The 13713-nt window shown below is 41.0% G+C and overlaps 1 protein-coding gene across 1 annotated transcript; it reads right to left on the reverse strand.

The window, feature by feature from the left end:
• Positions 1-7: 7 nt before the first annotated feature.
• Positions 8-283, reverse strand: LOC128372877 (protein myomixer-like). Its single transcript, XM_053333074.1, has one exon. The coding sequence runs from the start codon at positions 281-283 to the stop codon at positions 56-58; it is 228 nt and encodes a 75-aa protein (XP_053189049.1). The 3' UTR covers positions 8-55.
• Positions 284-13713: the final 13430 nt, after the last annotated feature.

Raw genomic sequence — 13713 nt, forward strand, 5'->3', positions numbered from 1 at the left:
TCCGGTCTCTGTTCAACAGGCGAGTGAAGAGTTTAACTGAACGTGTCGGGAGAGCTCAGTTCTCCACCTTCTTGTGCATATTGAGAATGCACATCACACAGCCCAGGATGGCTTCCTTGGACTCCTGGGATCGAACACGGTCCCAGACGTGGCGCAGCGCTGTGCCAAGGTGGGCAGCGCCTGTAGAGAGGCTTCTTCTGAGGAACTGTGCCACTGAGCTTGCCAGTCTGCTACTGAGGAGCCTGATAACCAGGGACCGCAGCAAGATGAAAACTGCTGGCATGCTGCCTGGCTGCTACGCAAAAAAACTCTTGAAAAAAAAAGAAAGCTCGAAAAAGGAGGGAGAAAGCAGAGGGTTGGTTAAGAGAGGGGATGAAGTCACCACCTCTCCACTCTCTCTCTCTCTCACTCTCGCTCGCTCTCCCTTTCTCTCTGTCAGAAAGCAACAGAGCGGAGAGGGGGCTGTAAAGCCTGGCTGTCAAAACTTCCCCTCTGAACCCGAACAGAAAATCTGCTCAGATAAGAGGCGAGGAGTAATGGAGTCAGCGGGAGAGACCTCTGTCAGACCTCTTCAATCACAGCTTATCCTCTATGAGGTAATATCCCCAGCTGAAACACACTCACACCCACAAAAGCCTCTACCTACCCCTGCACAGGAACAAATTTAGCCCTGAGGTGTTCTGCTCTGTCCCGGCAAGAAATAACAACAAAAAAAAGTCTTCTGAAGGGAGCAGGTTTTTTTCTTTTAAATCCAAAGTGGTCTGCTGAAATGTGTGGAGAGAATTAGCTTCAGATGCTCACGTGAGCTCCGTCTGTCCAGGAATGAGAGTGTTGTCTGCAGCTCAGAGCCTCCCCTTTCCCCATCAGCCAGGAGCAGTTGTCACACAGGTTACAGCTGAATCGAACAGAGCAGCCCAGTCGCCCCTTCTCCTTAAACCTAAGAACTGCTGGCATGACAAGTGTGGGGGGCAAATAACAGTCAAGCAGATGATGACCCCTACCACTCCTTGATGGTGGCTAGGGTTCAACGGAGCACATGTTGGGGTGACTGATTGGAATGGCAGGGGTGGCATGTGTATGTCAAGGGAGCGGGGATTACTGAGGAGGGCAGACAGCAGTGAAAATATTTGCAGGGAGGAGATGGGAGAATCTGCCTCCACGGGTGAAAGCTTTGCCAAAAAAGGAACTCTCACTCTTCATTCTTCTGCCCTCTGACTTGACCTCAGCACCTGGTCTAATGGCTCTCAGGGGCAGTTCAGCCTCTCACAACAAAACTATTTGATACAATGAAGTGGAGTGGAATTACCTTACATTTAGAGATAGAAACATTAAAGAGATGTATTCATTTATGTGCTACAGTGTTAATGTATTGTAACAAAAAGCAGAGGGGCAACAGTCACTCAGCGGGGCACCATATGACAGAGGTAGCCCTGGAGTCGACATGGTTAATGATGCTTTTAAAAGTGCTCTGGTTTCATGATGAAGTCATCTAAGGAAGAGTTTTAATATGTTCCAGCTTGAAATCAGAGATAAATTCTGCATAGGCTGGGTGGTGTTCACAGAAGGCTGGATGGGTGGAGTTCAAGGGGTTTGGCTAACTTTAAAATGTCATTTCCTCATATTGCAGGGTGAGTAGCTCTAAAAGTGTGCGATTTATGCGTGCGGTCGGCACACTGCGTGACTGTGACACCATATGCTGAAATGTTGGTTATGTTCAGTCGGAACATTTGGAAAAGTGGTTGATTCTTTTTAATTTAGCACAATTATTTGTTGGGAAGGAAAATATACACACATGTCTTTTTGCAAGTCATGTTGCATAAAGGCAAACAAGTCCACATGTAACAGAGCTGTTACTAAGGATTTCCATTCCGCAGCTTAGTTTATTATACAACTTGAAGCAGGTAATAAATTATCCATAACAGATTTAAAGTATCATCTCTAACCTTGACTGCATGACATTTACACCAAACTGATTTACAGAACTTTCAAAAAACTCAGACAAGATAAAAATCATAAGACTGTCATTTGTGTCCACAATGAATAGAGAATATTGGTTTATCTTTCCTATAAATGACAAAAACAAGAAGAATTTTGTATAGTATTTTGTAGTCTATCTCTTTTACTAGCTGAACAGTTTCAGTTTTCGGCCTCTTTGCAAAACTTTCATTTCAATATAATGTCCATGAAGCATCTTATTTTGGAGGAATGCTTTCATATTGTTATTAGAAACATCATACACGAGTTAGCAATGATTTATTTAAGCTACAAAGGGCTTAAAACTCATCAGAGGTTAATGAACACTTTGGCATTATGGAAACAAGATGCTTTTTATGATGCCACTCATGTTTGTGCACCAAGTATTGAGCTAGCACCAGAACACAATTATGTTAGTGTAAAGACTGGGGAACAGCTACCAGCTCTTTCCAAAGTTCAACCAGCACTTCTAAAGCTTTCTAATTTAAAAATGTATGTTGTTGTATGAGACTAAGAGGCACTGGTCATTTTTAAATTTGGAAATACTGTAAAGCTTAGCTAAGCAAATTGCCTACTGGGTCCAGCTCATTAACTTAAAGCACGACACGAGAGTGGTATCAATCCTCTCAGTCATCCTCCAAGTTTCCACAAACATTGTGAACAAAGAAACATTGTATACAATCATGGAAGATTTGCAACAATAAAAAATCTTTTATCAATCTCCTCAATTAAACTTGTAAACTTGAATTTAAGCGAAATTGATACATTTCCTCCTGCAGGCTTAGAACTGAAAGCCTTGTGTGAATAGCCCGTTTTAACCTGTAAACATTTATAAAGGATGGAAAGTTGTTTGCTCACAGAGTCACTGTCAGGTTAGATTTGAACCAGGTGTCCCACCTTTGCCAACCCAGTCAGATTAGGCTACTGTAACACCTTCCTTATGTTGTTTACCCTGGAAGTCCCTCCTCCTCCTTCCCCACAGTTTTCATTCACATCTTGTACGACTGTGCTGCCCACATCCGTTACAAATAACTTAAACCTCAGCTTTGGTCTGAAAGTTCTTTATTTGTGCCATCTTCCTTTATTGGCATCTTTGTGGAAAGGATTTTAAAGGCAGGCTGCTTCTGGCCTGATGGCTGATATCATTGCCTCCCAAGATGATAATAAAAACCTGATGCTTTCTCACCACAGGCCTGGTTGGTAAACCCTCGTTAGATATACTCCATTTTATTAGAGTTAGTAAGTACAACTTGGACGACTTGTTCAAGTGGTGATGTCACCAAGACTGCCCGCATGAAAGCAGAGTGATAGCTGCGGCGGAGGAGAGAATATGCATGGGAGCTAGAGGGGGTCTGTACTTTTCCACTTGGTGTATGTCATCACAAAGGCATGATCGGCCTGCTGGTCAAGTTTCAGCACAGATAAGATTAAGGTTTTTGTTCTGGATCATGATCAGAAAAGAAAAGATTTGAAGTTTTGCAGTTGGTTGAAATGAAAGGACTAGAAAATAAAACTATTGACTTCATATGTTCATAATCTAATGTCAGGCCTGATTGTCCCAGTCAACATTGGACTAACCCTTCATCAGCTTAACATTTACAAAAAAACACCATTGATCAATTGAAGTTTCATTCAAACTTACCTCTCAGCTCATTAAAGTGAAGTCTCTGTTTGTTTGTTCTGTAGTTACAGCTAAAACACTGTTTATTAGTGGAAATGTAGGTCTTGATTACCAACAAAATGTAATCATTTGTCCCATGGCCCAAAATCCTATTTTTCAGTTTTTACAAGCAGAACAGATGGAGCATAAATAGCCCAAACATTAAGTCTTTGGCAAAGTATTAAAGCAACACCAGCACAGCTACTTTTTACTTTAAGTAGAAAGAACAACATAGACTAAAGAGGAGGTTGTTTTCCCTGTTAAACTTGTGAGTGACGATGAAACACAAAACTACAAGGCAGCGGGGCACAGAGCCATTGAAATTGTGAAGTCATACATTTGTTCTAATGCTTATCTGTCCATCTAAATAACTCCAAATTCCTTTGTTCTGAGCTCACATGTCTGAGCCCACATCTTGACAATGACCTAGCCTCTTTCAGATGGGTCGCCTATGGGCTTTTGTACTTCAGCCACAGAGGCAAAGACACGATATTAACAATGAAATGATTTGTGCTTGAACAGAACAACATGACAGCTGCACTTTAATATAAACACATTATGAAAGCCACGATTCATCTTTTACTGCATGATGTTCACATGGGTTTTGCCCACCCCCAAATCTCTTTGGCCGGAACGTAGAATAAGTTGCAACATAATTTATGACATAACTTCAATCAAATCCTCTTAAAAACAGAAAAGTTTCAGCCTAGAAACTTGTCAGCTAAAACCCAAATCCTTTCATCATTGATTTAATACAGAAATAATTGTGTCTCTCAGTATTGAAGCTCACCTGAGGCTATTTGACCTAATGAGACTGCATGCTTCATAGCTTACGTTCACACACACACCTGTGATACTCCATCCTTCTGAACATGTTCACTCTTATCACACTCGACTGTTGGATGACATCACATGCAATAAAATGCCATCTTAGTCATTGTTTAGAGTGCCAGGTTAGTCACATGGCAGGAGGAGGCAAGCAGAGACAAATATACACCATGACGCATATATTTGCTTTATTTTACTGGAACGGCTTTGTTCTCATTTGGATGTTTTAAATATATCTCTTCTTCTTAAATATGGCCTGCCAGTAATAGCATTTTGGGAAAACACCCTTATTTGCTTTCTTGATGAGAGTTAAATAACAAGATTAAAACCTCTCCCATGTCTGTACAGTAAATGTGACAATTCAGCCAGCAGCTGGTTTGGTTAGCTTAACTTAGCACAAAGTCAGGAAACAAGATGAAACAGCTAGATAGACTATGTTCAAAAGTCACAAAATATGTTCTTGTTTAATTCATACCAAAACCAAAGTGTAAAAATGACACATTGTGGAACTATTTCTTGGCTGATTGCAGTGAATTCTTGGAATTGTGTCATCACTGTGAGGAAAAGCAATTTGTAGGAATCAAACATATGAGGTATAATGTGTTAATTAGTGAAGAGGTTCTGGTTTGTCTGTTTTTATGCCAGTCTTCTTGCTAAACTAAGCTACAGCTGCTGGCCGTTATATCAATCTTCGCATCTGGCTCTCCGTAGGTAATCAAATTAGCATATTCTGAAATCGTCAAACTGTTCCTTTAAATGTAAGTATGCCAATCCATCATCAATAATGCCATGATGGGGGTTTAATGGTTAAGGTGCATATCACACAACCACAATGTGCACAGTTCGACTCCTACCTGTTCGACTCCTGCTATTTCCCGCCTTTCTCTTCTGACTGTCAAATAAAATGGCAAAATGCAAAAGAAAAAAAAGACTAAAATAGTGCCATGATGTCTGACCTCCTCCCGCTGCTTCCTTAATGCAGCCACAACCTGTAATATTTATTCTGTTCTATTTGTAGCTTTGGCAACAGGTGAGTAGAAACAGTGTCTATATTATATCTTTGTATCAGAAAATATGTTAAACTAAGGGCAGGAGTCAGACTTGGCTTTAAGACAAAGGGAGTCTTTGTTTGGACTCAAGCTTCCTAAATGGGTTTCTCGTCCTGCTATACCAATTGGCCATGACACCAGAGAAATACATCAGTCAGGGACATTTTAAAACATTGGGATTTAGGAAAAACTCATAAGTGTGTAAGATCAAAAGATTTTTTTTAAAAGTTGATCATTCAAAGTCAACATTCACACTTGTACGATAAGTCAATGAACAGGTCAGCAAAGAAATTTATAGATAATCAAAAGTATCCATTTCACAGTTTGTGTTCCTACTTCTGCACTGGAGGCTGATGAAGTATTAGGCTCACTGGGGACTAATATGTTTTTCTTGGCTGTGCTAGAACAGGGGTTAGAATTCAAAGAATACATTTAGTTTTTATTTCATTGATTCATAGTTATTTAAATGTGATTTGATGCCAAATCCCCTTTTCATTCCTTTCAAGCAGGGACTTACTGTATCACACAGGCATTTACTTTTACTTGCGTGTGCTACTAGCCCAAGTGCAATTTGAAGCCACCCTCAGGTGGCGGTCAGACTGAATGGTGGGATGAGATCAGGCCATCATGTGACATCATAGGTTCACATGGAAACCGTGCTCTGGCAGCAGGAAGCAATTTTCCTATATCAAAGGTTGAATAACAGAAAAAAGCTGTACCTTATTTTTGCCCTCTCCAAAAGTATCAATCACCTTGAGAGGGAAGCTTAACATTTGACCTCTGATGTCATTCCAGCAGCAGGTTGGGTGCCTTCAAGCCTTTATTTGGAAGCTCTGTTGACCTGGCAGTGTGATTTATTAATCACATACAGGAACTTTAATCATGAGTCTGCCTAGAGTATTTGCTTGCCTGTGTGCTTGACATCTGTATCACCAAGTGTTGCCAAGTGGAGAGGATTGTTAAACATTTTCAAGGCAGAAACATAGAATCAAGAAAGTGGCGAACCCACATATTTACATTTAAACATTTACACATCCAGACACTTGATGGATCGGGTCTGTAATCATGATGTACTTCAAAACCTCACAAGAGGAACAGCAGAAGAAAATGAAAACTGTTTCGTCTGAATGCTTCAGGCAAGTGGAAAAATATAGGCAAGCCAAAGTACATCTTGAGTCATTTTTGAGCACCGCTATTTCGTTACAGATTAGTTTAATGTTTTGGTTGAGGTCATTCTTCTCTGTCATTTTGTAACTGCAGGTAAATAAGAAAATACCAATAAATACACAGACAATGCAGAAAAACTTTCACAGATGTTCTTAAACCTCCTTCAAAAAACAGTGGGGTCAACACTCATTTTATCTCACTATGAAGACATTATTACACTTCACCTCAAAGAGTCTGGATTTAATATAGGACAGCCGAACAGATTTTTTTTTCTGCTTTGACATATGAGGTGGCCTCGAGGGCTTTACATAACAAGCTGGACCTACCTGAAAGTCCTGCTTTATTGTTTGCCTCATCCATGTCACCTCCTGTTAGTGGAATGGATGATCTCATCGCTGAAACCAGTATGAGCAATGCATGGGTTGTTGATGCTAAAATTCAGCTAACATTGAAACAAACAGTAAATATGGTGGTGTACTTTTACTAATGTGCCAAATAGAATTGAACTCAGTTATTTTTAGGGTCTCTAAAGCAGCAACACATTTAAAAAAGAAAAGAGGAAGCAGCTAAATTTAAGCGGACAATATATACTTTTGGAAAGTTCAGTCACTATTTGTGAATATGAACGTTTGTGGTACCATCAAAAGAACTTAGTGACTCACTTTTTGGTTTTCGTAAATTACTCATGGACATTTTACTTCCTTTGACCTTTACCTCACTACAGACCTACCAGTGACAAAGCAGAGATTGTTCCCATTGCTGGGTATTCATGTTCAGAAATGTCTATTTACCACCAACAGAACACTCCAGACTGCTTCCTTTTTTGGCATAATCTAATGCAAATGTCAGAATTGTGAATAGTGAATAGTTTAATAGGTCAAATTGTTGATAGCATATGACAAAGCAAACAGACAGTAATAGGTGGCTTGAAACACAGCATCAAACTTCATCTTATTTTAGCATCATATAGGGATGATAGGAGCAGGTGCAAGTGACTTCAGGGTGGGGGATAACAATTGGGTTAAAACAGGTGCTGTGCAATCTACAGAACAACTGTCCCAACTGTGTTGAGGGTGGGAGGGGTGAGGTAGGGCTGTCTTAGGGCAAAAAAATAGAGAGTGTGCCACATAATTAGAGTAGTTTAGATGAAAACTATTCTTGCTACCAGCTGTTTCTCCTGTTGCAGTCAATCTGAGGGACCCTGAGGAATGGTAATTAGATTCCATTGTACATTGAGGTTAACAGACACACAGGCCAATTTTACATACCGATACAAACAAAAATTGGACCTTTTAAAAGGAAAAAGAAACACACACACACACAAAAATCAAATCAAATCAGTGATGCAAAAAAGCAGGACGGCATGGAGAGAGCAACAACCGTTTCCTCAAAGTGACTACTGAGGCGTGCACTTTCACACCTGCCCTCCTTTGTGCAGTTGAATTGCAACCAAAAGCATTTCCTTTCCTTAAGTCCGGAATATTTTCGGAAAGTGAGTGTGCTACACAAACACACCACATACACGAAACAACTGCTGCCTGGTCTGTCTAATTTAAGTGCTCTTTACAAGACCAGAAAGAGCCACAGAACTGCAGTTACATTGAACAAACAAAACTTTGTTTTCCGGTTTGTTACTAAACGAAACTGAAAATCTGTTATGTGGGGCACAGCAATTGAAGAGAGCAGACCAGACACTGCTGAGCTGGGAACCAGCAGCGGAGGTAACCTGGGGCAAACTGTTCTGAAGTAGAATATGTTTTTGGGGAGGAGAGGCAGAGTAGAACAAGGGAAGCAGGGCTGATGAGATGAGGGACAAAATACAGAAAGAGGAACAGGGAGCAGAACCAAGGTGATTGATGATTTGGACACTGGAGTTGCAGAGGGAAGGGGAACTTAAACAAACAGCCTGAGGCCAGAACAGGGTCAGAGCAAAGACCCCAAGGACATGGGTTGGAAACCATGTCTGGAAGAAAGGAAAGACAGGCAGAGTTGCTTGGGAGGGAAACCGGAAGGGCGCTCCAGAGGTCAACGACGTATGCGGCACTGCATTTTGGCAGGAGCTGACTTCTGAAGATCTGGCAGGGCATTGGTAGTTGTGACCAATGGCTTGGGATCCGGCTGAATATCAGCAAGGGTGGCCGACAGTTTGGGAACAGGCTGTTCCTCAGTAGTGGTACCGGGTAGGTGTTGAAAGCCCATGGCTTGGAGAATCACTCTTTCTTCTGGGGGCTCCTAATTGTGGATGTCCCAGGAAAATGACAGGCGAGACCCCGAGAAAAACATACAGCTGGAGGTCTTTAGGGGCAGGATCAGGCAGGGGGCTTATGGAGGCAGACTGGAGGCTAGCAAACTTGAGGATAGGCAAGTGACTAACAGTGCTAAAGCTAGCTGCCAGGGTAGCAGGCCCAAAGCTAGCAGACTGAAAGACAGGGTGATGGCTTGCAATCTAGATACCCCCAAACCAGAGGCTGTCTACGCAAGACATACGATTAGAGCTATCTGAAGAACTGCTTGGCTGCTCTAGGTGGGGCTAGGAGACTCCAGGAACACAGGAGGCTGAGGCTTCAATAGTAGACCTTGGAGGAACAAGGTTAGAAGTGACTTCCCACCTGCAGAAAGCCACTTCCATGTCCAGGGCAGGGAAGAAGGGCTGATGAGACATGGAAGAGGAGACAGGGACTAGAGCCACAGCAGACAGGACTGAAGCAGACAGGAGGCAGTTATAGACTGACTGGGAAGATGCTATGATCTGGCAATGTGAATCTGGCAGGGCTGAGTATAAGTAGAGGTCTTGATTATGGAACAGGTTGCAGCTGGAAGGGCTGTGCTCTGACTCCAGCACACCTGTCTTCATACACAATCTCACGCACACACACACACACACACACACACACACACACACACACACACACACACACACAGAGAGAGAGAGAGAGAGAGAGAGAGAGAGAGAAGAGTAACTGGGGATGTGACAACAGGTTTTGTGAAGACAAGAATTGTAATGACATCTTAGTTGACATACAGCATTGCAGGCAGAATTGGTCAGACAGAAAATGTGATCATATTACAATTTAACCATTTTATTTTAATCATCATTGATCTTGAAAAGAGAGTTTTCACCCAGGTCAGAGGTCAAATATAGATATGTGACAAGGGATTAACCTCCTCTCACCCTTTATAACTTCTGCCTAAGCAAGTTTGCATATTTTTATGACCAAAGTGGAAATGATAATACTCAAATAAATCACTCATCTGTTGAGGATTTTAAACCTAATCCAATAATGTGCCTCCCTTCATGACCACATGACATGGCTTGTTGGTTAATTGGTAATTGGAAACATAGCCTAGCAAATAAAATGTTACAATACAAATTTTACTCCTAATTCAGAGTAATTCAAATGAGCCATGAGTGAGAAAATGACCTAAGGCACATACCAATCTTCATCTTAAGAAACTCACAGAGAGGAGCTCTGTTCATTTAATAACCCCCGAATTAAAGGAAAATGTATGATTCAATCATCTGGCCACAGAGTTAGATCATGGTCTATGACATCATTCTGGACTGCTTAATGCTGTTGACCTAATCCAGCTATAGTGGAAGTCAAATCAGTACATTAAACATTCAGGGAATATCTCTGCACGCTATATTAATGCACTGACTTCAGCTGGTGATTCACTTTTTGTATTACTATGACATAAAGACTTGGGAAAGGTGGATTACCATTTTTAGGGCAATGCCCACAACAGTGCCATGACTGTGCTTTACAGCAAGCCTGCCTTACCTTTCTTTGGGTTTACGCAATGGAAAGACTATGGCAGTGGAAACTAATGAAGAACCTCAGGAGTAGGTCCATTATAGTCCATAACCTGATAAAAGATATTTCTGGCAAGTTCCATACAGTAATTGATGATAAAAGAGAAATTATACTAAACTACTACAGTACTTGTTTTTCATGTCAGCATCCACAAACATTTCTTTCCTTTCATTTATTGGTTTATTTTGCACGAAGTTGGTTTTACTGTTCATAATAACAACACACTTAGGATTTTTATGTGCCATGGGTAAAAAAAGGTTAACCAAATGAGCCATTTCTAAGCAGAGGCTGTATTTTTCTCTGCCACAACGCATTGCAAAGCTCTTCCATCACTGGGCCTGCCCAAGAATACCGAACAACAGTTGGTTTTAGCAGTTGTTGTTGACTTGCAGAGCTATGCTGCAGTTGGACAACTCCTGTTCTCTGTATCAGGCATAACAACAGACAGACACCACATGTGTTGGCTATAAAGTTTGCAAAACACACCACTAAGCAAATGTGTCAAAGAGTGGCTCAGCAGGGTCAGATGGGTGACGCAATATGTGCAAATGCTGACAGGTGGGATGTCAGGCCTGACTTTTAAAACTGGCTGGCAGGACAGACTGGGTGCAACAAAGAATCTCACTGGGCAAGGCTAGACTCTCTTCTCTTTATGACAAACTTAGTTTGTTCAGCTACCACTTCCAAATATATTTATCACCTCTATAAGGAGTGCTGAGACACTAGAAAAAATATTTTTTGTAAGATTGTCAGCAGCTAAAAAAAAAATAGTTTCATGTCTGTGTTTTATTTTAAAGAAACAAGTCAGCTTTACTTTTCTCTTTTGGTAAACCTGAAAAATATTTCTGAAGTAACTGTAGGACTACAGGATGGTGCATGTATGCCTCATTATTTCCCATATCATTATACAATATGAGGTTTGCATGTACTTGTTCAAAAACAAAACAATTACCCCAAATAACATTCTGTGTCCCAGACATGTGTTCATTACACTTATCCAAGCGATTTCCAGAAATTCTTGGGACTATTTCCAGATAATAACATCATCTAGCTGCAATTGTGTAATATCAATAGAGTTTGAGAAAGGACTGCTGCATAGACAGCTTTTGGGATCTACAGTTCAAGCTGTCAGGATTCGTTTAAGATTCTTTGGATGTTTCTATGAGGGCAAGATAGAGAAATATACTCAAGAAAATTGGATCTTCAGTTAACTGACTATGTTATATCTGATGAATAAACAGCCCTTAGATTTTCTAAGATTAGATTACAATTTTAATCAATTAGGATTTTAAAATCTACTGTTCTTATAATTCCCCGTAACCTACTTTTCAGAGTGCGTCCGGCTGTGGTCTGTAATCACCTATCAGTGCTCCAAGGGGCAGCCACGGGCAGCTGTCGTTTTGGCAGCCCCAGGCACAATCTCACCATTGTGCATCACATGCAGCTGGCATGGGGATGGAATGCCTACACACAATGAATCAATCAAAACCCCTCCTAAGTGGACCAGACCTGGGCAGTGATACAGGCAGATCCATGGCAGCTGTAATACAGCTCCTCAGTGCCATAATCCTTTTACAAGGCTCTCCTTTCACTTCAGCCTGAACATTTGGGACCAAGTTGATCACTCTAAACCCAGCTCTTTGTAATTTAATGCTTTTAATATTAGAAAGCAAAATCAAATAGCATGATGTGTCATATTTACAGTCTAGACGTGTTAAACAAGGCTGTTTAATGGGTTACAGTAAACTTCACTGTATGGGTTAGGCCTAACGTAATGGGAGCAGCACTGCAAAAAAAATCAAGCTCAACTAGAGTTGTCCACATTTTTCCTTGGCCCAATCACCTGGACTTAGGTTACAATAGGATTAGGTCTGTCATGCCCATATTAACCTCAGATGAAGGCTGTTTTGTTCTCCAACCCAGGCAGGTTTCCCACATTTATATTTACTGACAGCATCAGCCTGGAGGTAGTCATCACAAGATAAAGTTTTCTTCATATCAAACATAAATTTATACCTAAGAACTTCCCTCCATGACCACAGTCTTACACTGAAATAAGTTGGTGTTGGGCTTACTTAGTGGTTACAACCACTGGCCTTGCATCAGACCAGCTGGCCTCCAGCTTGTGTCAGTATATGTCTGCCATTATTAAGTGTTCCTCCACTACTTGATACCGAATCACTGACAGCTCCAGGGATGCTGCTCAGTAACTGGCCATGCTCTGCCAGTTCTCATGAATTGCTGTCACGCAAGCAGTCAAGTAAATTTATTAAGTTCATTGCCCAAGTAAATGATCCAGCTGGGTCATCTGGTCATGTTATCTGACCGATAATACTGGGGATGGAATTGTATACTTAGGAATATTTTGGGCAGGACTTAAAGTATTTGGGGCTGTGACCGCCTGCAAACCTTATGAGCAATCCAGAAAGTATGTAACAGCGCCATCTACTGCTGCACTTATGTTATAGTGTGTGTGAGAGTCAAATGGATCATGCACAGCTTTACACTGCACAACTTCATGACTCAGTGCCAATAGATGTCCTTCTAAATTATATTTTAGATATCAAGTTATGGATGGCAAAGATATTTCTACAGCTCAACCTGGACAAAATGTGAAGTCTTGTTGACAAGTGAAAAACCTTGGAGTTATCAGTGATTCACATCTTACTTTTGAACCTCACATTACAAACATAATTAAGAATGCATTTCATCATCTTGAGAACATGCCAGAGCGTGACACAAAGACAGTAATGTGCACTTTTATTACCTTTTTTTGGATCGACTGCTGTAATGCTCTACTTTCTGGTCTCCACAAGGAAAAAAAAAAGATTTAGCTCAGTTACAATTACTTTAACACTCAGCTGCAAGTGTGTTGATTAGGATAAGAAAGAAAGCACAATAATTTAAAGACTCTGCACTGGACACCTGCTTGCTTCAGAATTGTGCCAAATCAAAGAGCTGCACTCTGACACATAGGCTAGCAAACCAAGTGTTATTTCAGCACTGGAGTTACTAGTTTCTCTGGTTTCAAAGTTTGTGGGCTTATAATGAAACTGCCAGGGTATAATCTGTTGTTTGCATAGTACTACATGGGGACATGGAGGCAACAGGATATATATGTAGTTCAGATAATAGGAGGTGGAGAGCCAATACTCAAGTCAAATCAATTTTATTTGTACAGCCCAATATCACTAATTTGCCTAAGGGGGCTTTACAATCT

This window comes from Scomber japonicus, chromosome 14 (assembly GCF_027409825.1).
Source record: "Scomber japonicus isolate fScoJap1 chromosome 14, fScoJap1.pri, whole genome shotgun sequence".
In the NCBI taxonomy this organism is placed as follows: Eukaryota; Metazoa; Chordata; class Actinopteri; order Scombriformes; family Scombridae; genus Scomber; species Scomber japonicus.

What these genes read in the sequence shown, in the direction of transcription:
- LOC128372877 (XM_053333074.1), bottom strand. Translation starts at nt 283, where the DNA reads ATGCCAGCAGTTTTCATCTTGCTGCGGTCCCTGGTTATCAGGCTCCTC.